The sequence below is a fragment of the Eriocheir sinensis genome, chromosome 30 (assembly GCF_024679095.1).
Source record: "Eriocheir sinensis breed Jianghai 21 chromosome 30, ASM2467909v1, whole genome shotgun sequence".
Classification (NCBI taxonomy): Eukaryota; Metazoa; Arthropoda; class Malacostraca; order Decapoda; family Varunidae; genus Eriocheir; species Eriocheir sinensis.
Genome location: NC_066538.1, coordinates 13,600,988 through 13,628,763, shown reverse-complemented (window position 1 = coordinate 13,628,763; position 27,776 = coordinate 13,600,988). Strand labels below are relative to the sequence as shown.

The 27,776-nt window shown below is 43.2% G+C and overlaps 1 protein-coding gene across 5 annotated transcripts in view; it reads left to right on the top strand.

The window, feature by feature from the left end:
* LOC127005592 (uncharacterized) overlaps positions 1 to 27,776 on the top strand; it is a 182,501-nt gene that overhangs the window by 84,834 nt on the left and 69,891 nt on the right. For 2 of the 5 annotated variants that reach the window (XM_050874540.1, XM_050874539.1), the window contains exon 3: positions 2,513 to 2,740. The exons of 2 other annotated variants lie outside the window; for them this stretch is intronic. In XM_050874540.1, the coding sequence (XP_050730497.1) occupies positions 2,513 to 2,740 (228 nt within the window). Of the gene's footprint in view, positions 1 to 2,512; positions 2,741 to 10,868; positions 11,049 to 27,776 lie in introns of all 5 variants that reach the window. One more of the 5 variants, XM_050874541.1, reaches the window with a different exon arrangement.

Here is a 27,776-nt window from a genome sequence, read left to right as displayed (position 1 = left end):
ATTAACGACATCACAGGGTAGAGGATTTCAAACATTTACGACTCGATTGAAGAAGTGTTTGGCTTCATGCGACGAGAATCTTTTACCACTTATCATCAAACTGTTATTTCTTGTTCTATATGATCGATCAATTGTAAAGTAATCTTCCACTTTAACACTTTTGCGTACACTCTCCCATCTGATTTTCTTGTCCAAAACTCCTTGAGTGCGGTTAAATTTTTTTCGAAACTCGTTTATCAAATCTTTTGCTCGGTTCACTTTTATGAAACTACATACATTCCACTGTAAATTGTAAGCTCTTTCGTATGGAAAGAAAAAAATAATGTTTGTTTTATATTTTACCGAGATATCATGAGTTGAAGACACGAACTGATATCTGAAATAAAAAACTCACATTTTCACATAGAAGGAGTAAAGATATAACAAATTGTGTTCTATAACAAAAGAAGCGGACATTTACGAGCTAATTAGCGCAACAAACGGAATTTTGACACACAATCATGTCATAAATTTGAAAAAAAAAAACGATTTAAAAAAAAAGTTCACTTTTTTCCACTGATCTCCATAACTGTTATAGTTTTTTTTTTTTTTTTATGGTTTCATCTTAAAAAAAAAAACAGATCATTACCTATACAATGGTAGTTTCAGATTTCTTATATGACATAGTTGATGAGTTAGGCTTGAAAGAAAAAAAATTTGAACCCTGCCCCCCGCCACACACTAACCAGTCCGCGACCGCTAGAGAGAGTCAACTGAAGAGAGTTTCTGTTCTGTCACCCAGGGAAATAAGGGTCTATCAGCTTACCTCAAGCCGACATGTGCTAGCCTATCTAAGACCAAGTATCACGCGTCAATGAGAATTACAAAATTTTTGGTGAACATTTTTGTCCCAGCGACGCGACAGTCGCGTCAATCTTAAGGCGTGCTTTTTGACCAGACAATTATAGTGACACGTATGTCACGTCCACGTGCGCGAAAGTGTTGATATCACTGAATCTTTTAAATATTTTAAACACTTCTATTAGATTCCCTCGCATTCTTCGTTGTGATAGGATGAATGAATTTACTTCTTTAAGCCTTCCTTTGTTCATAAAATAAATTTCTCAAAATTGGAAAAACAGTACCTCAGCGCCTTTGGAATATTGGAGTGCATAGGACAGTGAAAACCAAAGCGTTCTAAACCTATTTGTATGGCTGTGGCAGTGGTCAATAAATGAGATTTAGCCGAGCACTGGCAACCCCTGGGACGTGCGAGGGGGGACTACGCGCGACGAGGCAAGACGAGGGACGTGAGCGTAAATGACGTGTAGCACGTGCACGTGCACGTGTGACAACTGATATACACCTCATCTATATCTTCATTTTTTTTAGTTTATCAATAATTTATAAATAAGACGTGCTACGAGACGAGGCAAGACGATTGCCGTGGGCAAAATGAATGACGTGGGGCTGTAAAGGGGAAGAGGTAGGTCACTACTCTGGCTCCTTATGTCTGTTCCTTAGGGTTGCCGGTAAGCAGGCTGAGGCAGAGGAAGGGAAGATGGATAGATTTAGAATAGAAAGAGAGAGAAGAAAGAAAAGGAGAGAGAGAGAGAGAGAGAGAGAGAGAGAGAGAGAGAGAGAGAGAGAGAGAGGTCTTGGTGGTGGAGGTGAGGGGTAGGGTTCATCTGTTTACTTAGTATAGGTTGCTGGCTACTATTTTCCAGAGATGGGCACGGTACTTAAAAATCAGTAGTGCGGTACTTTTTATGGAGTAGTGCTGTTGCGGTAGTGCGGTCCCATTTTTTTCTTTCCCAGTGCGGTACGCGGTGTGCGGTACTGCGGTAGCGGTAGTCACTAGTCAATATAAAAAAAATACTTCAGTGCCTGTCCTGGCTATCCATTGACTAACTAATAACTTGTGATATACAAAAAAATAAATAAAGGAGGACTGGGGGAGGGAGGAGGAAGGGGGGGACAGGGGTAGAGGACGGGAAGGGGAGGAGGGGGATACACAGTGGGGCATATACAAGGGTACACACATGGGGGCATACACAAGGGTACAAATAGGGGGCATATACAAGGGAACACACAGGAGCGCGCACACAAGGGGACACACAGGGGGCATACACAAGGGGGCATACACAAGGGTACACATAGGGGGGCATACACAAGAGTACACATAGGGGTACACACAGGGGGGCATACACAAGGGTACACACAGGGGGGCATACACACAGGGGGGCATACACGAGGGTACACATAGAGGGACATACACAAAAATTTGCTCTGGAACAGTGTTGTAAATTCAAATTTGATGGATGTCAAAATGATGTAAAGCCGTGTATTACTGTAATAAAATTAGTACATACTTGGGCATAATGAAGATATTTTTATCGTGTTATAAGATGAAAACCCTCATTAGAATAACAACAGCAGCGCATACACAGAAGGGCAGTCTGTGGGCCTTCCCCCTTAAGAGGAACAAGAGCGAGGTGTGAACTTCTTCCTTAACCCAGTGTTGTTGTTTCAGGTGAAAATGGCATCTAGTGCAGCCCTGGGTGTTGCCAAGGCTGTCCATATGACCTTGGAAGTTACTAAAGAAGAACTGCTGCCTCAGTCAAACCCAGAAGAGGCCAAGGCCCAGTCAGACCCAGAAGAGGCCAGGCCCCAGTCAGACCCAGAAGAGGCCAGGGCCCAGTCAGACCCAGAGTCCACTATCATGGACAGACTGCAGCTCATTTTGACGCTGAGCTTGAAGGTCAGTAAGGCCCAAGTGTCATTCTTGTTGCAGCGAGTCCCTGACACACGGCGCTGCAGTGCTCACCTTATCAGAACACAGCACTGTAGAGTTACCTTGACTCATCACTGTATAATTGCTGTGTTTTCCTTAACAACACAGCACTGTAAGGTTACCTTGACTCATCACTGAATAACTGCTGTGTTTTCCTTAACAGAACATAGCACTGTAAAGTTACCTTGACTCATCACTGTATAATTGCTGTGTTTCCCTTAACCCCCTTCACTCCAGCGACGTCGTCACCGTTAGTCCTCTTCTAAACCTCTTAATCCTCTTCCATTTCCTCTTAATCCTCTTCTAAACCTCCTAAGAGGAAATGGAAGAGGAATTTAGAGGAGGATTGAGAGGTGTAGAAGAGGATTAACCCTCTTCCATTTCCTCTTGACCCTTACCACACTGTGATGCTGACTTCTGCGTCACAGATGGAAAGGGTTAACAGAACACAGCACTGTAGAGTTACCTTGACTCATCACTGTATAATTGCTGTGTTTTCCTTAACTCTTTGACTGTGGATTTCCTACAAGAAGACATCACCAAGCTACAGGAATGGAGCAAAAAGTGGCTGCTACAATTCAATGGAGAAAATGTAAAGTCATGCACCTTGGGAGGAGATATCCAGCATACCAGTGCCATATGAGTAACGTTCACTATCCACCCTTTGGTTGAAAAGAAAGACCCAGGCTACCAGTGAAAGCCAAATCCTTGCCAATCACAACGGACGGGTCAATAGAACACAACACTGTAAAGTTACATTGACTTGTCACTGTATAGTTGCTGTGTTTTTCTTAACAGAACACAGCACTGTAAGGTTACTGTGGGAAGGTTTTTGTTAAAAGAGCTGGAAATATCACTTATCAAGGAGGTGAGTTACCTGCTGAACTCCCCAGCTCCTACCTCAGGCTAAGATAAATAGAATTGGCCATTACTAATTTAGTACTTGGCTTGGAGTCCCAGAGTGTAGGGGGAGATGTGTGGAGGCATCAGGAAGACATCAGAGGAAAGTGGCGGCTGACAGGTCCAACAGGTTCCAAGGTGCTGTGCTGGGGCCAAGGCACTGGACCGGGCACATTCAGATTGCTCACGGCCTTTTCTTCAAAGTATACTTCTCATAGTTGGAGAATGACTTAAGTTGGAGGCATGGGTGTGAGGGTGTGGTCACTACAAGGTCTTGTATCAGAGGAGAGACCTGGTGAATAACCCTTTCTTTGTGCGTGGTGCGAGACACGACTATCCCCTCAGGCACAGTCGGGCAGCCCAATGGGGGGGTCTATTTTAACCTCTGTATCCCAAACTATTCATCACAGCTAAAAAATAAAAACACCATTGGAAAGAGGAGGCCCAGATCTAAAGGACTCAGTTATGTATGCCTCACCTGCGAACGTACATGCATATTCAGGGAGTGTTGAATGTGAACACTTACGTCAGTGCATGCACGATGATCAGCCATATTGAGGGAACTGTGGACATCTCTCCTTGAGGTTCTTGCAAGGTAGTATTGCCAACTGCAATATTTACAACTATTTGGTCAAAGAATCAGTCAGGTGATAGGTGAAGCTATGCAAAAATGCCGCTATATTGGACAACAACATCCACCAGTTACTCATCTGTAGATTTTCCGCTCTGGGCTGATATGATTTTCCACCAAATTTAGTGGAGAACCCACTCAATTGGCAGTCCTGTGTTGTGAGAAATATTGTTGGAACACTCATACGCAGAAGATTTGAGTGTGGCTGGAGCTCGCAGCGAGTGTTTAGCACCACCAGCAAATACGCCTAACGCTTGCTGTTAGCGTTTAGCAATGAAAGGCTTATACTTGCCAAGTTATGAATTGTTGTCATGTTGGCATTGATTCAATGGAGGTTCATGTTCTCTTCACTCCACTTCTAATTCTACTGTGATCAAGGTTGATTTGATTTAAATCAAGTGATTTAAATCAATTTCAGTCAGAGTAAAAGAAAATAATGATTTAAATAAAAATAAAGTATGCTATATAAAATGATCTAAGTGTTATATTTAGAGTAAAATAACTTATGATTTAAATTATATATATATATATATATATATATATATATATATATATATATATATATATATATATATATATATATATATATATATATATATATATATATACAGGTCACTCTCTATTAGCTATATTATTGTGTCCTTGAAGAGGTCGCGCAAATCAAAAACAATGTAAATCAAACAAGAGGTAGGTTTCTATCGAAAAATAAATATTTACTCCATTCAGTGGACAGAGAGAGAGAGAGAGAGAGAGAAAGAGAGAATATCCATATCACCGAGATATCCATTCAGGCACTCAGTCTCAGTCTCACTCGTGTGAGGAAGAAATGAGGGACACCATGAGCGACTGGCTAGTATTGGTACCGGTACCGTACCGTATAACTGGTACCGTTAGCACCGGTACTGGTACCAGTACCTGTGCACCCCTATTGTTGAGTAGCGTGGCAGCGTGTGTACTGTATTGTTGTTCAAGTGGCGTGCGGGAAGAACTGAGCTCAGCTGTGTGGCTGCAGGCGTGTGAGCGTGAGACATCTGGTGCCCACTTCATAAAATATCGCGTATAAGTGAAAAAACGTGTAAATTAAACATTTATTTGGATTTTGGACCCCGCGTTATTTCAAAAACGTGTAAACCAAACTCACGTAAATCAAGTTACCTGTATATATATATATATATATATATATATATATATATATATATATATATATATATATATATATATATATATATATATATATATATATATATATATATATATATATATATATATATATATATATATATATATATATATATATATATATATATATATATATATATATATATATATATATATATATATATATATATATATATATATATATATATATATATATATATATATATATATATATATAAAACTCGATTTACGCGAGTATTGCATCTTTGAAGAGGTCGCGTAAATCAAAAACAATGTAAATCAAACAAGAGGTAGGTTTCTGTTGAAAAATAAATATCGTATTTTGCGGCGTATAACGCGCACCCCAAACTTTAAGATAACAATTTTGAAAAAAAAAAATCTTAAAATGCTCAAATATGTACGGGTTAAAGAACACTGACAATGTGGTTTCCCGAAATTTATATATTTTTGGTGTAATCTTTACTGCTTGAACTGACAAGTGTCCTTGAGTAAAGCAATGAAAATGGTGGCTGGGCTGGTGTTGTGAGAAATACATCCCTGTAAACATACTGATGATGCACAGCTTCTGATATCATAATAAGCATATTATTCTCACCATCACTCGTAGGTTATGAATATCAATATCACCGAGATGTCCACTCAGGCACTCAATCTCAGCCTCACTCGTGTAAGGAAGAAATGAGGGACACCATGAGCGACTAGCTAGTATTGGTACTGGTACCGAGCAGTCTGGTACCGGTACCGTACCGTATACCTGGTACTGTTAGTACCGGTACCTGCGCACCCCTATTGTTAAGTAGCGTGGCAGCGTGGGTACTGTATTGTTGTTAAAGTGGCGTGCGGTAAGAACTGAGCTCAGCCATGTGAGTCCAGTTGCATGAGACATCTATTGGCCACTCCATAAAATATCGCGTATAAATGAAAAAAAAAACACGTGTAAATTAAACATTTCTTTGGATTTTGGACCCCGCGTTATTTAAAAAATGCGTAAAACCTGAATATATATATATATATATATATATATATATATATATATATATATATATATATATATATATATATATATATATATATATATATATATATATATCCGAAAAACCGGATTATCCGAAATTGATCTGGATAATGCAATTAAAACTTTTTTTTTTCTATACTAAAACGTTATAAAACATCAAAAATAAATAAAAGTAATTACATATGTACTATATTAACACATTTAAAATTGATAAGAACAGTTAAAATGAATATGCTTTCTAATACGAATAGATCAATGTATTTGACAAAAAACATTAAACAAACTCTCAACAACACCACGTCCGCACCTTCGCCCCAGCAAGGACGTAGGTGCGGCGAACGAACAAACTACACTGCACGACTACTCTCACACCGTACTCTCAAGACAACGACACAAACACGACTCCCCTCTCCACTCCATGCCACATTCCCCTTCCAACATACGAGTTGCGCGATAATATGAGTCATCATACTGTGTCTCCACCTGCACGATGCATCAAGGTCACACTTGCAAGCTTGCACAACCATTCACAATCGCACTCTGCAACATTCACAATTCAGATCTGCAACGCTCACAAGTATCAACATACACTGGTCCAGACAAGGAGACACACAGACAAACATACAATAAAACATTTACATCACATGTTTTAAGCGTACTACTTTGTTTAGCATAGCGTGTGTTTGTTTGGTTTCATTGTTTACATCGTCAGTCGGCGGCAGTCGCGTCACACACTTCACACTGGGCAGTCGATCGCTGTTCTACCTGTGCTTCGACCTCACTTCTTTCTACATCACCATGCCGAAAGAAACCGGGAAAAGGAAGAAAGTCGTCCTTACCATACAGCAGAACACAATGCCGACGATCAAACTGGCGGCGATCAAAATGGCGGCCATAAATCCGGATTATCCGAAAAATCGGCTTATCCGAAAGAGGCTTCCCCCCGTCCATTTCGGATAATCGGGGTTTTACTGTATATATATATATATATATATATATATATATATATATATATATATATATATATATATATATATATATATATATATATATATATATATATATATATATATATATACAGTGATCTCTTGTTTATTGCGGTGGTTAGGTCCCAGAACCCCCCGCGATAGGCGAAAATCCGGGAAGTAACGACCTTATATTTATTTTATTATTTATATAATTTATATATATTTTATATACATATATTACTTATATAAACATGCATATCTGTGAATCTCACCTCAGCCCGTGTGAACAAGGTCACCCAACCACTAGTTTCTCGAGAGATTCAAAGTTGGCTACATTTCACGGGAAACTCATCAAAATTCTAGTCAGAAACTCAGTCATCAACATGTCGGTTACTCGTGTGGTTGGTAAGTTGTGGTCACAAGAAGAATAAGAGTGTATCAGCTGTTTGGTTCAGTAGCTCTCCACATGTTTATTACTGTACCGCAAAGAGCTCCACGTAACTAGATAAGCTTGGAGTAATCATTTTGAGCAAGTTTAGGACTTTAATCTTGTTCAAGTGTAGTCATTGCCTCATCCTGTCTGGGTCCTCACTGCCAACCTCTCGAGCATTTAATGGTTGCAAGCTGCACACTCTCCCTTTATCTCCGAGGTAACCACTGACGAATCAAGAAATGATACGGTCGCTGAGCCAATCAGCGCCCAGGATACAGAACACAGTGCTCTGGTTGGTCGCCTCCCATCCGTCAGCCAATAGTGTGCAATGGACAAACTAGCTCAAGCGGAAGCGGCCGTAGCTGCGTTTTCCATATGTGCGAGTCTTTGTCTACTCATCTGCTGTACTCTACATATTTTATTTCAATTTAATATTATTTTAATATGTTCTTATTATTACTTTCTTGATTTTTTTTATATTGTTTACATTTTTTTTAGGCTACAAAATGCTTCTTTTAATGCAAAATGAGTAAAATAATAAATATATTTACCTGTATACCGCAAAATCCCGCGATATAGCGAAAAATCCATGATATGAAACTAAATATTTACAATTTAAAAATCCGCAATACAGCGAGACTGTGATATGGCGAGCGTTTTCTATATATATATATATATATATATATATATATATATATATATATATATATATATATATATATATATATATATATATATATATATATATATATATATATATATATATATATATATATATATATATATATATATATATATATATATATATATATATATATATATATATATATATATATATATAGATACATACATTTAACTCGATTTACGCGAGTTTGGTTTACGCGTTTTTGAAATAATGCGGGGTCCAAAATCCAAATAAATGTTTAATTTACACGTTTTTTCACTTATACGCGATATTTTATGGAGTGGGCACCAGACGTCTCATGCAACTGGACTCACACGCCGCCGCGGCCACACAGCTGAGCTCAATTCTTCCCGCGCAGGTACCGGTACCAGTAATGGTACTTATGGTACCAGCTATACGGTACGGTACCGGTACCAGACTGCTCGGTACCGGTACCAATACTAGCCAGTCGCTCATGGTGTCCCTCATTTCTTCCTCACACGAGTGAGGCTGAGACTGAATGCCTGAATGGATATCTCGGTGATATGGATATTCTCTCTCTCTCTCTCTCTCTCTCTGAATGAAGTGGATATTTATTTTTAGATAGAAACCTACCTCTTGTTTGATTTACATTGTTTTTGATTTACGCGACCTCTTCAAGGACACAATACTCGTAAATTACCTGTATATATATATATATATATATATATATATATATATATATATATATATATATATATATATATATATATATATATATATATATATATATATATATATATATATATATATATATATATATATATATATATATATATATATATATATATATATATATATATATATATATATATATATAGGCCCCTTTCGATTTTCTGGGTATACTGTTTATATACACCCTTGGCACGTTTTTATAACTTTTACAGTACTTTTAAAAGCATTTCAAGGTCTTTAGACACACTTTTAAAACAATAGAATCGGTACGTACAGCCATTCAATAATGACGCATGAAATCTGAACTCATAAATAATGCTGCAGAATGCCACGAAATGGCGAAAATATACACGAAATCAAAATTGATAGGTCTTACAGAAAAAAAAGCAAAACACCGTACACTGTAGGGAGACACGCGGAACTGAGAAAGAACAAGGCGAACAGCTTCTTTCCCTGCGCGATGCAGAGCAGCGAGATGCTTCTAGAACACAACAGCCAGTCAGCGGCTGAGATAACAATACCGACGCTCCGATTGGCTGAAGCGGTATGTACGGCCATGCTATTGTGACGCGCGAGATTTAAACTCCTAAACAATGCTGCGAAATGCCGCGAAATGGCGAAAATATACACGATATCAAAATTAATAGGTCTTACAGAAAGAAACGCGAAACACACCGTACACTGTAGGGAGACACACGGGACTAAGACAGAACAAGGCGAGCAGCTTCTCTCTGTGAGATACGGAGCAGTGAGATGCTTTTAGAACACAACAGCCAATTAGCAGCCGAGAAAACAATACCAACGCTCTGATTGGCTAAATTGGTATGTTTTTTTTTTTTTTTTTTTTTTTACGTTGTTGCCTATTGCGCCGGTAGGCATCTTCCCGGTGGGGCCTGATGGTCGGCCCAAGGCTTCTTCCAGGTGGGGCCTGATGGTCGGCCCAGCCCGTTCTGGCGCAGGCGAGTGTTTATAGTGGCGCCATCTTGCATTGGCTCATGCTGGCCCCCAGAACTCGTTCTTGATTCGCTTGGACGGCTTCCTCTAGAGTCCGGGTTGATGGGTGGTCTTCAGGCCAGCATGTGGGTAGTTTTAAGCCACTCAGCGGTGACTGAAAAATCCGAGTGGTAGCGTGAGGATTCGAACCCGCGTCGTCCATCACGCGGCGAATGTGGGTCCAGTACGCTATCACTTCGGCCACCGCCACGGCCATTCTATCGTGACATGCGAGATTTAAACTCGTAAACAATGCTGCAGAATGCCGCGAAATGGCGAAAATATACACGATATCAAAATTAATAGGTCTTACAAAAAAAAACGCGAAATACCGGGACTGCGAAAACTGAACCGCGATATCACGGGGGTTTACTGTAATTTCCAGCTACTTTGACTTGTCACTGTATAATTACTGTTTATTTTACCTGAGCATAGCACTGTTAGTGTCTGCCAGTGACTTCTGAAATAAGCTTGAAAAGCAAAGCTGCTTTAAGGAGTCAGCAGCTTTCTTAACACACACTCTTGTTTTCTGTCGGCCCAAGCAGCAGCCTAACATGGTCTTCCTACTTTCCCTTCCCTCCACCAGGGACCTTTGCAGGCCGAGGACCTCCGCAGCTTGACACAGCCCATCAGGAGCCTGCTGCAGGCTGGCCTGGTGTTTGCTGTCCACCAGGTGGAAGGTCAGCGCCGACATGCAAGAATAAGCCTTGAAGCCGGCCAGCTGTACCTCCACGCCCTGAAGGACCAGCCCCTGCCCCTGGGCGCAGCAACCCTGCAGGTGAGCTGGGGACTCAGCAGTGTGGAGTTTCTGGTGTGGCACTTTTGCCAGCCACCGGTCACTGCCAGACTAGGAAGAACATTTTGCACGGCTGCTAACCACAAACTTTCTTTACTTCTCACAAACAGCAGCAAGATCAAGGTCACTGTGCTCCAGCATGTCCAAGCAGCTGTAGTCAGTGCTGTGGCACAGGTCCACAGTCATGTTGATCCCGAGGTCACTGTAGGTCAGGAAGTGTATACACTCGGCCCTCGATTTAACGGATTAAGGGGGGAAGGGTAGTCCATTGCTTGAAAATACTTACATACGATAAATACCGGTATTGTAAAAAAAAAATACTTTAAAAATTATCTTTACCACTTTTCATGTGTTTTCTTGGGGCTACTTTTCCACTTTTACTAGAAGTAGAGGACGTATCGACACAATAACTCACGGCATACTGCTGTAGCTTCTGTTTACGCTTACGAATATCGGAAACTGTTTGTTTCTTAACACCATACTCATGACACACGCTTGCTACACTCAACCCACATTTCTTTATGAAATCAAGTTTCTGCATCACTGTTAGATTCACACGTTTATGTTTTTCTTGTTTGGGAGGCATCTTGGAACAAAACAAACACCAGAATCAAAGCAGCAATGAACAATGTAGTACATTCCTCGAGAGACAAGCGCAAACTGAGGCTTGGGTGGCGTGTTAACATGGTGCAATCTGTGTAGAGTTAATTATTTGAGTCTAAATAACCAAGGAGGACCTAAGAAGCGATTCAAAGCGGTACAGGTCAAAATAAGAAGATAAAGACTAGTCTTCCTCTTCTTCAGCTGTTGGCGGACCTGACGGCTGACAGCTGTAGTGAACTCTACAACATATATTCCATCCCTGCTGTAGCATATTGCTGTCAAGGAAGAATTTTGCTTTATTGACTCATAAACTCTTATTACCTTATTGGGAAACATTACATATAAAGCATTTCATTGAAAATTGAAGAAAGGATGCAAGAGTTACACCTCTGAGGCTGGCGTAACTTACACCGGAGTTACGTCCTCGGCTACATCCTTTTTCTGTTTTCTGAATCCCGATGGAAGTGCGGAGGGACGTATCTCGGAGTTACATTGATGTAAGTGCTTTCTGAATCTGCCCCCGAGGAGCCGTAGAGTGCACCATGTTAACACATATTACGTCAGCCTCTATACCTGCCTCCCTTCAAGCTTGGAACAATTTTTCTTTTTTTTATGATATAATGATATACGTAGAGTATACATATTATTTTTAAATTTATTTTAATAGGATTTTGTGTATATTGTTATTTTACGGTTTTGACGTTTCTAAAGCCAGTGTCACACCGGACAAATTACGTCAGCCTCTATACCAGCCTCCCTTCTAACTCGGAACAATTTTTTTTTCTAATGATTTTATGATATACATAGTATGCATGATATTTTTAAATTTATTTTAATAGGATTTTATATATGTTTATTGTTATTCTAGGGTTTTGACGTTTCTAAAGCCGGTGTCACCGGACAAATCTACCCAGCAACGGACAGAATGTCCGTTGCTGGGTGGAGTTGTCCGTTGAGATTTTGTGGTCCTTTAAATCCGAAATCTGTTAAATCAGGGTCCGTTAAATCGAGGGCCGAGTTTATATGCTGCCTAGAGTGTGGGACTATTATGTTAGCAGTGACATGCAGGTCACTGTAGGTCAGGAGGTTTAAACATGCTGCTTAGTGCGTGGGACTGTTATGTTAGCAGTGACATGCAGGTCGCTGTAGGTCAGGAAGTGTATATATGCTGCCTAGAGTGTGGGACTGTTATGTTAGCAGTGACATGCAGGTCACTGTAGGTCAGGAAGTGTATATATGCTGCCTAGAGTGTGGGACTGTTATGTTAGCAGTGACATGCAGGTCACTGTAGGTCAGGAAGTGTATACATGCTGCCTAGTGTGTGGGACTGTTATGTTAGCAGTGACATGCAGGTCACTGTAGGTCAGGAAGTATATACATGCTGCCTAGTGTGTGGGACTGTTAAGTCAGCAGTGACATGCAGGTCACTGTAGGTCAGGAAGTATATACATGCTGCCTAGAGTGTGGGACTGTTATGTTAGCAGTGACATGCAGGTCACTGTAGGTCAGGAAGTATATACATGCTGCCTAGTGTGTGGGACTGTTAAGTCAGCAGTGACATGCAGGTCACTGTAGGTCAGGAAGTATATACATGCTGCCTAGAGTGTGGGACTGTTATGTTAGCAGTGACATGCAGGTCACTGTAGGTCAGGAAGTATATACATGCTGCCTAGTGTGTGGGACTGTTATGTTAGCAGTGACATGCAGGTCACTGTAGGTCAGGAAGTATATATATGCTGCCTAGAGTGTGGGACTGTTATGTTAGCAGTGACATGCAGGTCACTGTAGGTCAGGAAGTATATACATGCTGCCTAGAGTGTGGGACTGTTATGTTAGCAGTGGCATGCAGGTCACTGTAGGTCAGGAAGTATATACATGCTGCCTAGTGTGTGGGACTGTTATGTTAGCAGTGACATGCAGGTCACTGTAGGTTAGGAAGTATATACATGCTGCCTAGTGTGTGGGACTGTTAAGTCAGCAGTGACATGCAGGTCACTGTAGGTCAGGAAGTATATATATGCTGCCTAGAGTGTGGGACTGTTATGTTAGCAGTGATGTGCAGGTCACTGTAGGTCAGGAAGTATATACATGCTGCCTAGTGTGTGGGACTGTTATGTTAGCAGTGACATGCAGGTCACTGTAGGTCAGGAAGTATATACATGCTGCCTAGTGTGTGGGACTGTTATGTTAGCAGTGACATGCAGGTCACTGTAGGTCAGGAAGTATATACATGCTGCCTAGTGTGTGGGACCGTTATGTTAGCACACACACACACAGAGACCAGACACAGCAGAAGATGGACGTATGGCGCAACCGTCCCAGCGCTAGAGATGTGCGGTATCGACAAAAATACCGGTATTGCTGATACCAGTTTTCTGAAATAATACCAGTACGCCTCTTCCAGGTACAAGTCATGATACCGGTACTACTGGTATTTCCTAACAAATACTGCTAATATCGGTACGGTACGGTACGGTAGGTTTCCCCAGGCAGCGCGAAGGAGAATGACTTGACTTGACCTGATTAACGGCGGCCTGGGAACGGTCAGCCAACCCTTTATTCAAAGTAGCTATGCCTCTCTCTCTCTCTCTCTCTCTCTCTCTCTCTCTGTGTGTGTGTGTATTTACCTAGTTGTAGTTTTACGGGGCCTGGGCTTTACGCTCGTGTGGTCCCGTCTCCGTATCTGCATTTATTCAACTTTTCTTCAAAGCTTTGCACACTCCTCGCCGATACTACATCACCCCTCCACCACTCTTCCACATTCTGTCTTTTCTATATATGTTATAATTGCATTATTGAATTCCCACCAATTCTAGCTTTTTTATATGAGTGTCGACATTAGTGTACATTGACCTAAGCTTTTTCGTTCCTTTCTTTTCCTTATTGTTGCTGCTATTTAATTTTTCTCCTCCTCCCTCTTCTTGATCCACCACTTCATCGTTCTGTCGTTTTGCACTCTCCAAAAAAAAAAAACTTAATTTCTTGTGTGTGTGTGTGCATGCCATATCACTCAATGTGTTGTGTGTTTACAGGTGAGTAAGGTCGTGCCACCCTCCCCCCCCTGCACAGTGTTCCTGGACCTGTCCTGGCCAGGCAGCGCGGCACGGCGGGTCAAAATCTACCTGAGCCCTGACACCCCGCGGGGCAGGCAGTTTCTGTTGCTGTGCACGGGGCAGCGCGGCCCCTCCTACCGCAACACCAGCTTGCTAGGAGTGGGGGACAAGGGACAGCCAGGAGAGTATGTGTGGGCTGGGGACTATGAAAGTAATGATGGGAAGGGGGCATCCATGCTGCTGCCTGACCTTGATAAGGGTGAGTACCGGAGGTCAGGCCGGCCGGGTGATGTGGGTGCACCGATGTGGAATAGGCGTGGTCAGTTTGCCATCTACACCAAGAAAGGTGGTATGTTGTCACCTCTTGTCTTTGGTGAGGTGGTGGAAGGACTGCCCGTGGTGGTTGAGGCAGCCCAACACAGCAACATTAGGGAGGTGACTGTGGTGGACTGTGGTGTGGTGTTGTGAGGGTAATGGCCTGCACCACCACCACCACATCACCAACACAGCAACATTAGGGAGGTGACTGTGGTGGACTGTGGTGTGGTGTTGTGAGGGTAATGGCCTGCACCACCACCACCACCACATCACCAACACAGCAACATTAGGGAGGTGACTGTGGTGGACTGTGGTGTGGTGTTGTGAGGGTAATGGCCTGCACCACCACCACCACCACATCACCAACACAGCAACATTAGGGAGGTGACTGTGGTGGACTGTGGTGTGGTGTTGTGAGGGTAATGGCCTGCACCACCACCACCACCACTATCACCACCACCACCAACACAACAACATTAGGGAGGTGACTGTGGTGTGGTGTTGTGAAGATAATGGCCTGCACCACCACCACCACCACATCACCACCACCACCACATCACCACCACCACCACATCACCACCACCACATCACCACCACCACCACATCACCAACACAGCAACATTAGGGAGGTGACTGTGGTGTGGTGTGTAAGATAATGGCCTGCACCACCACCACCACATCACCACCACCACCACATCACCAACACAGCAACATTAGGGAGGTGACTGTGGTGTGGTGTTGTGAAGATAATGGCCTGCACCACCACCACCACATCACCACCACCACCACATCACCAACACAGCAACATTAGGGAGGTGACTGTGGTGTGGTGTTGTGAGGGTAATGTCCTGCACCACCACCACCACATCACCACCATCACCACATCACCAACACAGCAACATTAGGGAGGTGACTGTGGTGTGGTGTTGTGAGGGTAATGTCCTGCACCACCACATCACCACCATCACCACATCATCACAATCACCACATCATCACCATCATCACTATCACCACCACCACCAGAACAACATCATAAAGGTGACTTTTTTTTTTTCTTTTTTTTTTTTTTTTACTATTTTTTTTATTTTATTTAGTAACATCCAGCATAACCTTGTGTGCCTAACATTAATACCTGATGCAATGTATTGTTCAGTTTCTCGCTGCATTCTTGTGGCATCAGCGCAGTGTTCCATGCTGTCCACCGGCCTTCCCTTCACTTACTTTTGTTAACTTGTTCCATGATTTCCATGTTTGTAATTACAGGGACGTCTTGTTTTACGCGAGTTTAAACTACGCAAATTTGGTTCAACGTGATGTATTTATTACTTATAGATAAAAATTGGTCTTGGAACCATGTGATGAAATCAAGGAAATGTTGTATTGAAACATTAATTTTATGTTTTCCTGTAAATCATTCCTTAATAAAAGTCTGTGATCAGGATGTGACCATGTGTGAAATGTGTTAGCCTCCTCAGCTCTGCCAGGCACTGCTGTAACCACTGGACATTACAGAGAGAGAGAGAGAGAGAGAGAGAGAGAGAGAGAGAGAGTGTTTTCAGGAATAGGCTACCTTATAGGTTTTGTATAGTGAGAGATAATCTATTGTTATTCACTGCTGTATTTTTATTGTACAGCACTTCAAAATTACTCTCTCTCTCTCTCTCTCTCTCTCTCTCTCTCTCTCTCTCTCTCTCTCCACATGCTAACTTATGCACACTTTGCAGTTGTGTGTTTTTTATACATGTTTTTTACGCTTGACTGCTCTGGGTGGGTTTTTGGTGCAAAAACAAAGGGTAAACAGCAAAGAAAAACAAAACTTTCACCCCGGCACCTTGGACGGATGCCTGGAAGCGATTATCAGATAGTGTACGTGAGTGTCCTGCTGACTGACTGGTGGGCGGCCGGTGGGCAGGGGGAACCAGTCAGGCGGCAATTATCAGATAGTGTACCTGAGTGCCCCGCTGACTGACTGGCGGCCTGACTGGTGGGCGGGGGAACCACTCGGGCGGCAATTATCAGATAGTGTACGTGAGTGCTCCGCTGACTGACTGGCGGCCTGACTGGTGGGTGGGGGAACCAGTCAGGCGGCAATTATCAGATAGTGTACCTGAGTGTCCCACTGACTGACTGGCGGCCTAACTGGTGGGCGGCCGGTGGGCGGGGGAACCACTCAGGCGGCAATTATCAGATAGTGTACGTGAGTGCCCCGCTGACTGACTGGCGGCCTGACTGGTGGGTGGGGGAACCAGTCAGGCGGCAATTATCAGATAGTGTACCTGAGTGCCCCGCTGACTGACTGGCGGCCTGACTGGTGGGTGGGGGAACCAGTCAGGCGGCAATTATCAGATAGTGTACATGAGTGCCCTGCTGACTGACTGGCGGCCTGAGTGGTGGGTGGGGGAACCAGTCAGGCGGCAATTATCAAATAGTGTACCTGAGTGCCCCGCTGACTGACTGGCGGCCTGACTGGTGGGTGGGGGAACCAGTTAGGCAGCAATTATCGAATAGTGTACGTGAGTGCCCGCTGACTGACTGGTGGCCTGACTGGTGGCGGGGAACCAGTCAGGCGGCAATTATCAGATAGTGTACCTGAGTGCCCGCTGACTGACTGGCGGCCTGACTGGTGGGTGGGGGAACCAGTCAGGCGGCAATTATCAGATAGTGTACCTGAGTGCCCCGCTGACTGACTGGCGGCCTGACTGGTGGGTGGGGGAACCAGTCAGGCGGCAATTATCAGATAGTGTACCTGAGTGCCCCGCTGACTGACTGGTGGCCTGACTGGTGGACGGGGGGAACCAGTCAGGCGGCAATTATCAGATAGTGTACCTGAGTGCCCCGCTGACTGACTGGCGGCCTGACTGGTGGGTGGGGGAACCAGTTAGGCAGCAATTATCAGATAGTGTACCTGAGTGCCCCGCTGACTGACTGGCGGCCTGACTGGTGGGTGAGGGAACCAGTCAGGCAGCAATTATCGAATAGTGTACCTGAGTGCCCTGCTGACTGACTGGCGGCCTAACTGGTGGGTGGGGAACCAGTCAGGCAGCAATTATCGAATAGCGTACCTGGTGCCCGCTGACTGACTGGCGGCCTGACTGGTGGGTGGGGGAACCAGTCAGGCAGCAATTATCAGATAGTGTACCTGAGTGCCCTGCTGACTGACTGGCGGCCTAACTGGTGGGTGGGGGAACCAGTCAGGCAGCAATTATCAGATAGTGTACCTGAGTGCCCCGCTGACTGACTGGCGGCCTGACTGGTGGGTGGGGGAACCAGTCAGGCAGCAATTATCAGATAGTGTACGTGAGTGCCCTGCTGACTGACTGGTGGGTGGGGGAACCAGTCAGGCAGCAATTATCAGATAGAGTATGCGAGTGCCCCGCTGACTGACTGGCGGCCTGACTGGTGGGTGAGGGAACCAGTCAGGCGGCAATTATCAGATAGTGTACATGAGTGCCCTGCTGACTGACTGGCGGCCTGAGTGGTGGGTGGGGGAACCAGTCAGGCGGCAATTATCAAATAGTGTACCTGAGTGCCCCGCTGACTGGCGGCCTGACTGGTGGGTGGGGGAACCAGTCAGGCGGCAATTATCAGATAGTGTACCTGAGTGCCCCGCTGACTGACTGGTGGCCTGACTGGTGGACGGGGGGAACCAGTCAGGCGGCAATTATCAGATAGTGTACGTGAGTGCCCCGCTGACTGACTGGCGGCCTGACTGGTGGGTGGGGGAACCAGTCAGGCGGCAATTATCAGATAGTGTACCTGAGTGCCCCGCTGAGTGACTGGCGGCCTGACTGGTGGGTGGGGGAACCAGTCAGGCGGCAATTATCAGATAGTGTACGTGAGTGCCCCGCTGACTGACTGGCGGCCTGACTGGTGGGTGGGGGAACCAGTTAGGCAGCAATTATCAGATAGTGTACCTGAGTGCCCCGCTGACTGACTGGCGGCCTGACTGGTGGGTGGGGGAACCAGTCAGGCAGCAATTATCAGATAGTGTACCTGAGTGCCCTGCTGACTGACTGGCGGCCTAACTGGTGGGTGGGGGAACCAGTCAGGCAGCAATTATCAGATAGTGTACCTGAGTGCCCCGCTGACTGACTGGCGGCCTGACTGGTGGGTGGGGGAACCAGTCAGGCAGCAATTATCAGATAGTGTACCTGAGTGCCCTGCTGACTGACTGGCGGCCTAACTGGTGGGTGGGGGAACCAGTCAGGCAGCAATTATCAGATAGTGTACCTGAGTGCCCCGCTGACTGACTGGCGGCCTGACTGGTGGGTGGGGGAACCAGTCAGGCAGCAATTATCAGATAGTGTACCTGAGTGCCCCGCTGACTGACTGGCGGCCTGACTGGTGGGTGGGGGAACCAGTCAGGCAGCAATTATCAGATAGTGTACGTGAGTGCCCTGCTGACTGACTGGCGGCCTGACTGGTGGGTGGGGGAACCAGTCAGGCAGCAATTATCAGATAGAGTATGCGAGTGCCCCGCTGACTGACTGGCGGCCTGACTGGTGGGCGGCCGGTGGATGGGGGAACCAGTCAGGTGGCAATTATCAGATAGTGTACCTGAGTGCCCTGCTGACTGACCGGTGGGCGGGGATACCAGTCAGGTAGCCTATTTGGGTCTGGAGGCTGCGAAGATGATGAGCGAGATGAGATATTTGTCATTTCTGCTGTTTTTATCATTCTTTTTTTTTTCCTTATTTTCTTATGTTTTATTTTTTCCTTTTTTCTGGTTATTTTTCATCATACTTCATTTTCCATTTTCCTTTTTAATCTATTGTTTTTCCTTTACTCGCCAAATTTACATTCAGCTGTGTAGTTTTTTTTTATATGGATGATTGATAGATAGATAGATAAAAAGATAGAGATAGATTTTTGTGTTGTATTTATTTGTTATAATTCCCGCCACACAACAACACTCGCCCGTAAGATAGATATAGAGAAAAATAGATAGATAGATAGATTTAAATATTATATGTTGGCTGATTATAACTTGTCATTAGTTTTTCTTGGTATGATTTACATTACACTGAAACTTGACAATGAATGGATGTATATATAGGAAAAAAAAAACTCTGGCGACCTGATTGTCTTTGTGTTTTTGTTTAATAATGCACTCACATAATTAATAAATGATGGATATAAAAAAAAATATATATATTGCTGGATGACTGACCAAAAACTTTTCACGATTGATATGATAAAAAAAAATTAAAAAATTGCAGAGTGACTTCTATTTGATATTGCATTCTCAAAAATATTTACAACTTAATAGGATGAGAGAGAGAGAGAGAGAGAGAGAGACGCCCACTTTGTTACCTTTACCTGTTTCATCTCACACGTCGTTATCTGTCCACCGTAATGTTTCTTCACTACCTGTTTAACGTGACCTTCAGCTGTGTCTTCCTCCCCCTGGTGGCCGCCTGTCTCCAGTCCTACAAGCAAACACAGCCAGGGTCAGGTCAAAGCCAAAAGGTCAGTCAGCCTCTTTCGTGTGTGTGTGTGTGTGTGTTCTTTTGCTTATTTGTTTGTTTTTTGTCTTTGGTTTGTTTTCTTGTTGCCATTGTATCCTTTGTTTTCTTTTTTTTTTGTTTTTTTTTGTCTTGTTTTCTTTGATTTTGTTCACTTTGTTTCCTTTGTCTTGTTTTTTTTTCTTTTGTTTGCTTTCTTGGTTTTCTTTTTCTTGTTTACTTGTTTTCTTTGTTTTGTTGATTTCCTTGTCTTCTTTGGGAGGAAAACTGCTTAGTGCAATAAAGTCTTTCTATGAGGATGCATCTGCATGTGTCAAAATTACTGGAGAAACAAGTGAACATTTTGAGATAAAAGTGGGCTTAAGACAAGGGTGTCTCATGTCACCATGGTTATCCAATATTTATATGGATGGTGTTATTAGAGAAATTAAGGGCAAAGTTGGAGAAGTTGGAGTAAGACTTCAATGAGGGAAGGAAGTGGGTACTGAATTCGATACTGTTTGCTGATGACACGGTGCTCATTGCAGAAAATGAAAGTGACCTACAAAATTTGGTCAGTGTTTTTGATAGTGTCTGTAATAGGAGAAAGCTGAAAGTAAATGTCAACAAAAGTAAATGATGGTCTGTGAGCGACGTAGAAGTGAAGTTGCAGATTTTGTATGCCCATATAGAGTGGGAACTGAATGTGAAAAAGAATGCAAAATAATTTTAAATGGTGAAGAAATGGAGGAGGTCAATGAGTTTAAGTACCTTGGATCAGTTATGTGTAAGCATGGTGGTATGGAGGGAGAGATAAGAGAAAGGGCATTGCAAGGAAGAAGGGTGGTAGGGTCTTTGGGACGAATCATGAATGGCAGAAGTGTGAGCATGGAGGTAAAGAGGGATTTGAGAAACATAATAATAGTACCAACACTCACATATGCAAGTGAAACGTGGACCTGGAATGAAAGTCAGAGGTCTAGAGTGCAGGCAGTGGAAATGAGTTAGGGTGCAAGAGTACGTTGGGGAGAGGGGGGGAAAGATCTTTGAGAAACTTTGAGCAGGCAAGGAGGGAGTGTCTGGATAGAGAAAGTTGGAGGCTCTTCTGCCGTGGCCATCCCCTGGTGGGAGCTCCTAGGAGCTGGCGTCGATGAAATGATGATGATGATTATGATGATGAGAGAGAGAGAGGGGGGGTAATGAGAGTGAGAATGAGAGAGAGAGAGAGAGAGAGAGAGACAGAGAGAGAGAGAGAGAGAGAGAGAGAGAATTTCCTTGAAGGCGACTCTCTCTCCCCAACCTCTCTCTCTCTCTCTCTCTCTCTCTCTCTCTCTCTCTCTCTCTCTCTCTCTCTCTCTCTCTCTCTCTCTCTCTCTCTCTCTCTCTCTCTCTCTCTCTCTCTCTCTCTCTCTCTCTCTCTCTCTCTCTCTCTCTCGGGAGGATGTTAGTGGCACTGACCATGATGGCTTCACCGTCGTGAATGGAGGAGCCAAGCCAGCCAGACAAGCGATTTATCCTGTTCATTGCTTCAACAGGTTTGCCATTCTGGAGGAGGAGGACGAGCAGGAGAGCACCTTCCTGGTGGGTGACTCCATGATTCGCCAGCAGGTCGTTGAGTTCTGCGGCAGAGTTCCTCGTCGAAGACGGAACTATTGCTATCCTGGTGCTGGGATCGACGACATAACTGCTGCTCTTGAGGAGATCTCCCCCCAGGCTACTAATGATTCACTGTTTGTTATTCACACAGGTACGAACGACATCACCACGACCCGGTCTGAGGAACTCCTGGAGAAGTACCGTAGGCTCATCCAGCAGTATAAGACTAAATCCCCTAACATTTTGATTTCAGGAGTTCTACCACGGACTTGGGCGGAGAGCGACTTTTTCAGTAAGGCCTTCAGCCTAAACAACCGCTTACAGACTCTTTGTAGGGAGCTTGACGTGGAGTTCCTAAACACATGGGACAATTTCTATGGACAAAATGAGCTCTTTCACAGGGACGGATTGCACCTTTCTCCCATCGGGGCAGCCAGACTCGGAAGGCTCCTCAACGAAGCAGTGCGTGTCATCCGAACAAAAAACGAGTCACGGCCACGTCCCTCCACCCCGCCCGTGTAAATAGACGCCGTGCATCACAACAAACCCGTAACCGTGATCCCGCAAGTACCACCACCTCTATTACCAAGCCTCTAGATAACTTAAAAATCCTTAGTTTCAATGCGCGTAGCCTAAGAAACAAATTTGATGAACTGAGATGTCTTGCTTTAACAGAAAATTTTGACATAATTGCTATAACCGAAACATTTATCGACACCACAAATATTGATTTAAGTTCCGAATACAACATAGATGGCTACAGACTCTTCAACAAAGATCGTGTAAACCGTAGAGGCGGTGGCGTCGCCCTTTATGTCAAAAGCTATTTGCAACCCACTGACAAAACACCGGGAAACAGTAACGTTGAACATTTGTGCGTGCGAGTAAACATTGCAAAAGTCAACTTAAATATATCTGTCACCTACAGACCTCCCGGGCAATCACTCGATGACGACCTTGAAATGTACAGAGTCTTAAGGCAGTCACTTAATAACAGCGACTCACTGATATTAGGAGACTTTAACCTCCCCCATATCGACTGGGCGACACTGTCAGGTACAGAAGGCGAGTCACATAGAATGATCGAATTTCTAGAAGAAAATTATCTAAGCCAAATGGTTTCTGAACCAACTCGACAAAATAATATACTCGACCTTGTTATAACAACCCAAGATAACCTAGTCAGTAGTGTCACGGTAGGAGAACACCTCGGTTCTTGCGATCATAAATTAGTGCGCGTCGACATTAAAGCTCAATCATCAGTGACTGAAAATAAAGTAAAGGTGCCCAATTTCAAAAGAGCTAACTTCGTAGAAATCCGACAAAAACTAACAGAATTACAACTATCAGATGACGGCAACGTAGAGGAAGCCTGGCTAAGCCTTAAAAATCACTTACTCACTCAGCAGAACACATTCGTCCCCTTGTGCGAGAAGCGAATTAACACTAATAAAAGCTCACCGTGGTTTAATAGCGAAATTAAACAATCAGTCAATGAGAGAAAATTGTTTTACAGGTTAAAGAAAGAACAAAGCACGCCCGAAAACATTAGACTTTATAATGATGCCAGGCGACGAGTAAAAAGACTAGTAGGTCAGGCAAAGCGTGAATACGAAGAAAATATTGCAGCCAACTGTAAAATAATCCGAAATCTTTCTTCAGTTACATAAACAACAGAAAGGCGATCAAAAGTGGTATTGGACCTTTAACAAACAGCGGCGGTGCACTAGTGACTGACAGCCAACACATTGCAAACCTCTTAAACAATTACTTTTCCTCGGTGTTTAATACTAACAGTCTTCCTCTCGCTACCACCAACACCAGTACTATTGTAAATCTCGAGCATGCATTGCCTAATTTTGAAATAACAACCGATGAAGTCCTTAAAGCTCTCCATTCACTTAAAACAAATAAAAGTCCTGGACCTGACAAAGTATATCCAACTCTGCTGAAAGAAACAAAGAGCGAAATACTCTCCTCCCTCACAACCGTATTCAATATGTCCTTGCGACAAGGCATCGTCCCTTCAGATTGGAAAAAGGCTAACGTGACACCGATTTTCAAGAAAGGAGACAAAAAAGTACCAGGTAATTACAGGCCCATTAGTCTAACTTCGGTTGTAGGTAAGCTACTTGAGGGCATAATTAGAGACAAAATTGTGAATTACCTTGAAAGCCACTCATTGATTGGGGACTCACAACATGGCTTCCGAAACAAAAGATCCTGCCTATCAAACCTATTAACCTTTTATAACGACCTCTTCACTGTTTATGACGTAACCAAATCACTGGACGTAGTCTATCTTGATTTCAGAAAGCGTTTGATAAAGTCCCGCATCATAAATTACTTTACAAATTAAAGCAAATAGGTATTGACGGTCAAGTAAACCAATGGATCGCGAATTGGTTGAGCAACAGACAACAAAGAGTAGTGATCGACGGATTTAACTCAGAGTGGGCGCCTGTCACTAGTGGCGTCCCTCAGTGCTCGGTCCTTGGACAAGTTCTCTTCATTATTTAAATCAACTAAGTGGATGTTGGAATCAATAAACGCATTAGTAAATTTGCAGAAGACACAAAGATTGGCAATTCGGTTCTCACTGATTTAAGACAGGCAAAGCCTCCAAGAGGATTTGCACAAAATTTCAGCTTGGTCGGATAGATGGAGATGCCCTTTAACGTAGACAAGTGCCAGGTCCTTCAAGTTGGAACGAGGAATAAGAAGTTCGAATACGAAATGCGGCGTTAAACTCAAAAGCGTTCAATCGTCAAAGACTTGGGGTCAAAATCGCGTCAAACCTCAAATTCTCACAGCAATGCATCGATGCAGCAAATAAGCGAACAGAATGTTGGGCTTCATTAAAAGAAACTTTGTATTCAAGAACAAAGATGTAATACTACCGCTCTACAACAGTTTAGTCAGACCCCATTTGGAATATGCGGTACAGTTTTGGTCCCCCACCATGCAAAGGATATTGCTAAATTAGAAGGTGTTCAGCGTCGGGCAACGAAAATGATCCCTTCCTTGCGCAACAAATCCTACGTAAAAAGGCTTTCTACCCTTAACATGTTCTCTCTTGAGAAACGTCGCCTCCGAGGAAAACTGATCGAATGTTTTAAAATACTTAATGGTTTCACGAATGTAGACAGATCAACATTGTTTATGATCGATGACACTTTGCCACGAGGAACAATGGCATAAAACTCAGATGTAGACAAGTAAATACAGACTGCCCCAAAATTTTCTTCACCAACGTTGTAGTGCGAGAATGGAATAAGCTTCCACCGTCAGTGGTCCAGTGTAACACGATTGACTCCTTCAAAAATAAGCTCGACCGTCACTTCCTTCAACTTAATATCAACTAGAGTAGAAATGCAACGTTTTTGAGTCTTCTGATTAATGTAAAATCACTTAGGTTTAAGGACAGACCACCAAGTCTGGACCATGGGGTCTGTGTGGTCTGATTTTCTATGTAAATCTATGTAAATCTCTCTCTCTCTCTCTCTCTCTCTCTCTCTCTCTCTCTCTCTCTCTCTCTCTCTCTCTCTCTCTCTCTCTCTCTCTCTCTCTCTCTCTCTCTCTCTCTCTCTCTCTCCTTTAATTTTTCTGTTTCTCCCACCCTTTTCCTCATTACTTCCTCATCCTCCTCATTCAGACATGCATTCCTTTCTTGTTACATGTTTTTTTCTCCTCTCCCTTCACACACTTACACACACACACACACACACACACACACACACACACACACACACACAGATACATGCATATATACATAAATACATAAATCGACAAAAGAATGATTCAAACCATACAAATGAAGAGTATTCTCTCTCTCTCTCTCTCTCTCTCTCTCTCTCTCTCTCTCTCTCTCTCTCTCTCTCTCTCTCTCTCTCTCTCTCTCTCTCTCTCTCTCTCTCTCTCTCTCTCTGTGTGTGTGTGTGTGTGTGTGTGTGTGTGTGTGTGTGTGTGTCGTGTTATCATGAGAACTGACCTCTCGTTTACCTGCGGATTAAAGCGGTCAATGTACCCATGACCCAGCCTCAAAAAACGGCAGCACTGCAAAACACAGCTACCACATTTTGTGGTATTTATACAAAGTCATTGTCATCATTCCACTAGAACAATATTCAAAGCCCCCTATACATCCTCATTATAAATTTATATAAGTGCACTATTATGAAGTTTCATTTCACGTTAATCTAACAATAAGACAATAATTGCTGCTTGTACACTTGGCATCGCCGCAAAAGGGAAAGCCCCGAAAAGGGCACCGCCAGGATGGACTCGATAGATTGGGGATACTATAGGTCCTACCAATTGCACTTATTTCACATGTTTTTGAAAATGATTGTGTTCATAGCATTTCTGATAGCACCCAAAGACCTCTACATTCCAGCAATTTGATCTATTTGTGTGTAAACGTCATGGAAAAGGAATTATAGATGATTTCCTTGAAATTACTACTGCGCAATCATTCGCATTTTTTTGTGTCGCTCTTTTTCTAGCCCAGTTTTCTCGCCTCTTATGTAATGTTTCGCCGCAAAAATCATTGTATCTTACCGAGGAAATGTTATGCTATCATCTCTGCTTCTGTGGGTGCGACCAAAGGCAGAGCAAACCAGCATGGAGACAAAATGTTGAGGTGTGTTGGTGTCGCGCATTCAGCGCCAGTCGGGCAATATTTTGGGTGGAATAGGAGCAGTTCCATACCTCGAAAAAAGATGCCAGATTATCTGGGAAACATAATATGGTTCAGAAAACTGGGTCTACTTAAAAAAAAATGTTTTGCTTATCCCAGTGTAAGTTATGAATATTGAGAACATTTTTCTTCAATAATCTTTGACACAGTTGTGGCATTATGATAAATGAAATTATGAACCTTTGGTTGGACCACTGTACAATCTACAACCCGGGGGAAAAAATGTTCGTCGTTTTTTGGTCTACAAAATTTCTGTACTATCAATAGGCACACCTAACATCATTGTAGCCGATCCAGGATTCAGTACGTTTCCTAACTAGTAGGAGGTTTTCTTATAATGGACATGTTTCCGGTTCCTAGAAATGCATTGTGCCATTACCAATGATAACGTAGTGCACGTATTACATCCTATCTATCGCTATAGTTGACTGGATATTGGAGAGATATCTCAAATTCTTCTCATCTTATGGGGAGAAGCCACCATTAGCTCATGACGTCATCAAGCTGCAGCGGAGTACAGCAGACGACAGTACCAGAGTGGTGTCCGTTGTTTTTTTTATCCGCTATGGCCACTCCAGCTCCAAACTGTGCCCAACTGGTATGTTATAGGTGCTTATATACTGATCACCTTAAGAGTGTTGGAAATATGATATATCATTAAAATGGGAGTGAAATCAACCAATTCGCCTTTGCTCTGTAGAGTAGGGCTATCTCAAAACTTCTCCTTGAATAATGGGCTAAAGATTCTCAGAGGGTGTATGTATGAACATATTGGAAAGTATATATGTTTATTGGCAGAGAGAGAGAGAGAGAGAGAGAGAGAGAGAGAGAGAGAGAGAGAGAAGACGAATGTAGCCAAATATTTCATTATCATAGGACGAGACTACTGACGTGCAGAAAATAGCTGAGTTCGCGATTAAAAGTTAGTCCGAGGGGGAACTAGAGAATAATCAAGGTTGAATTTATATTAGTATGAGGGAAAAATTACCTAGCCTAA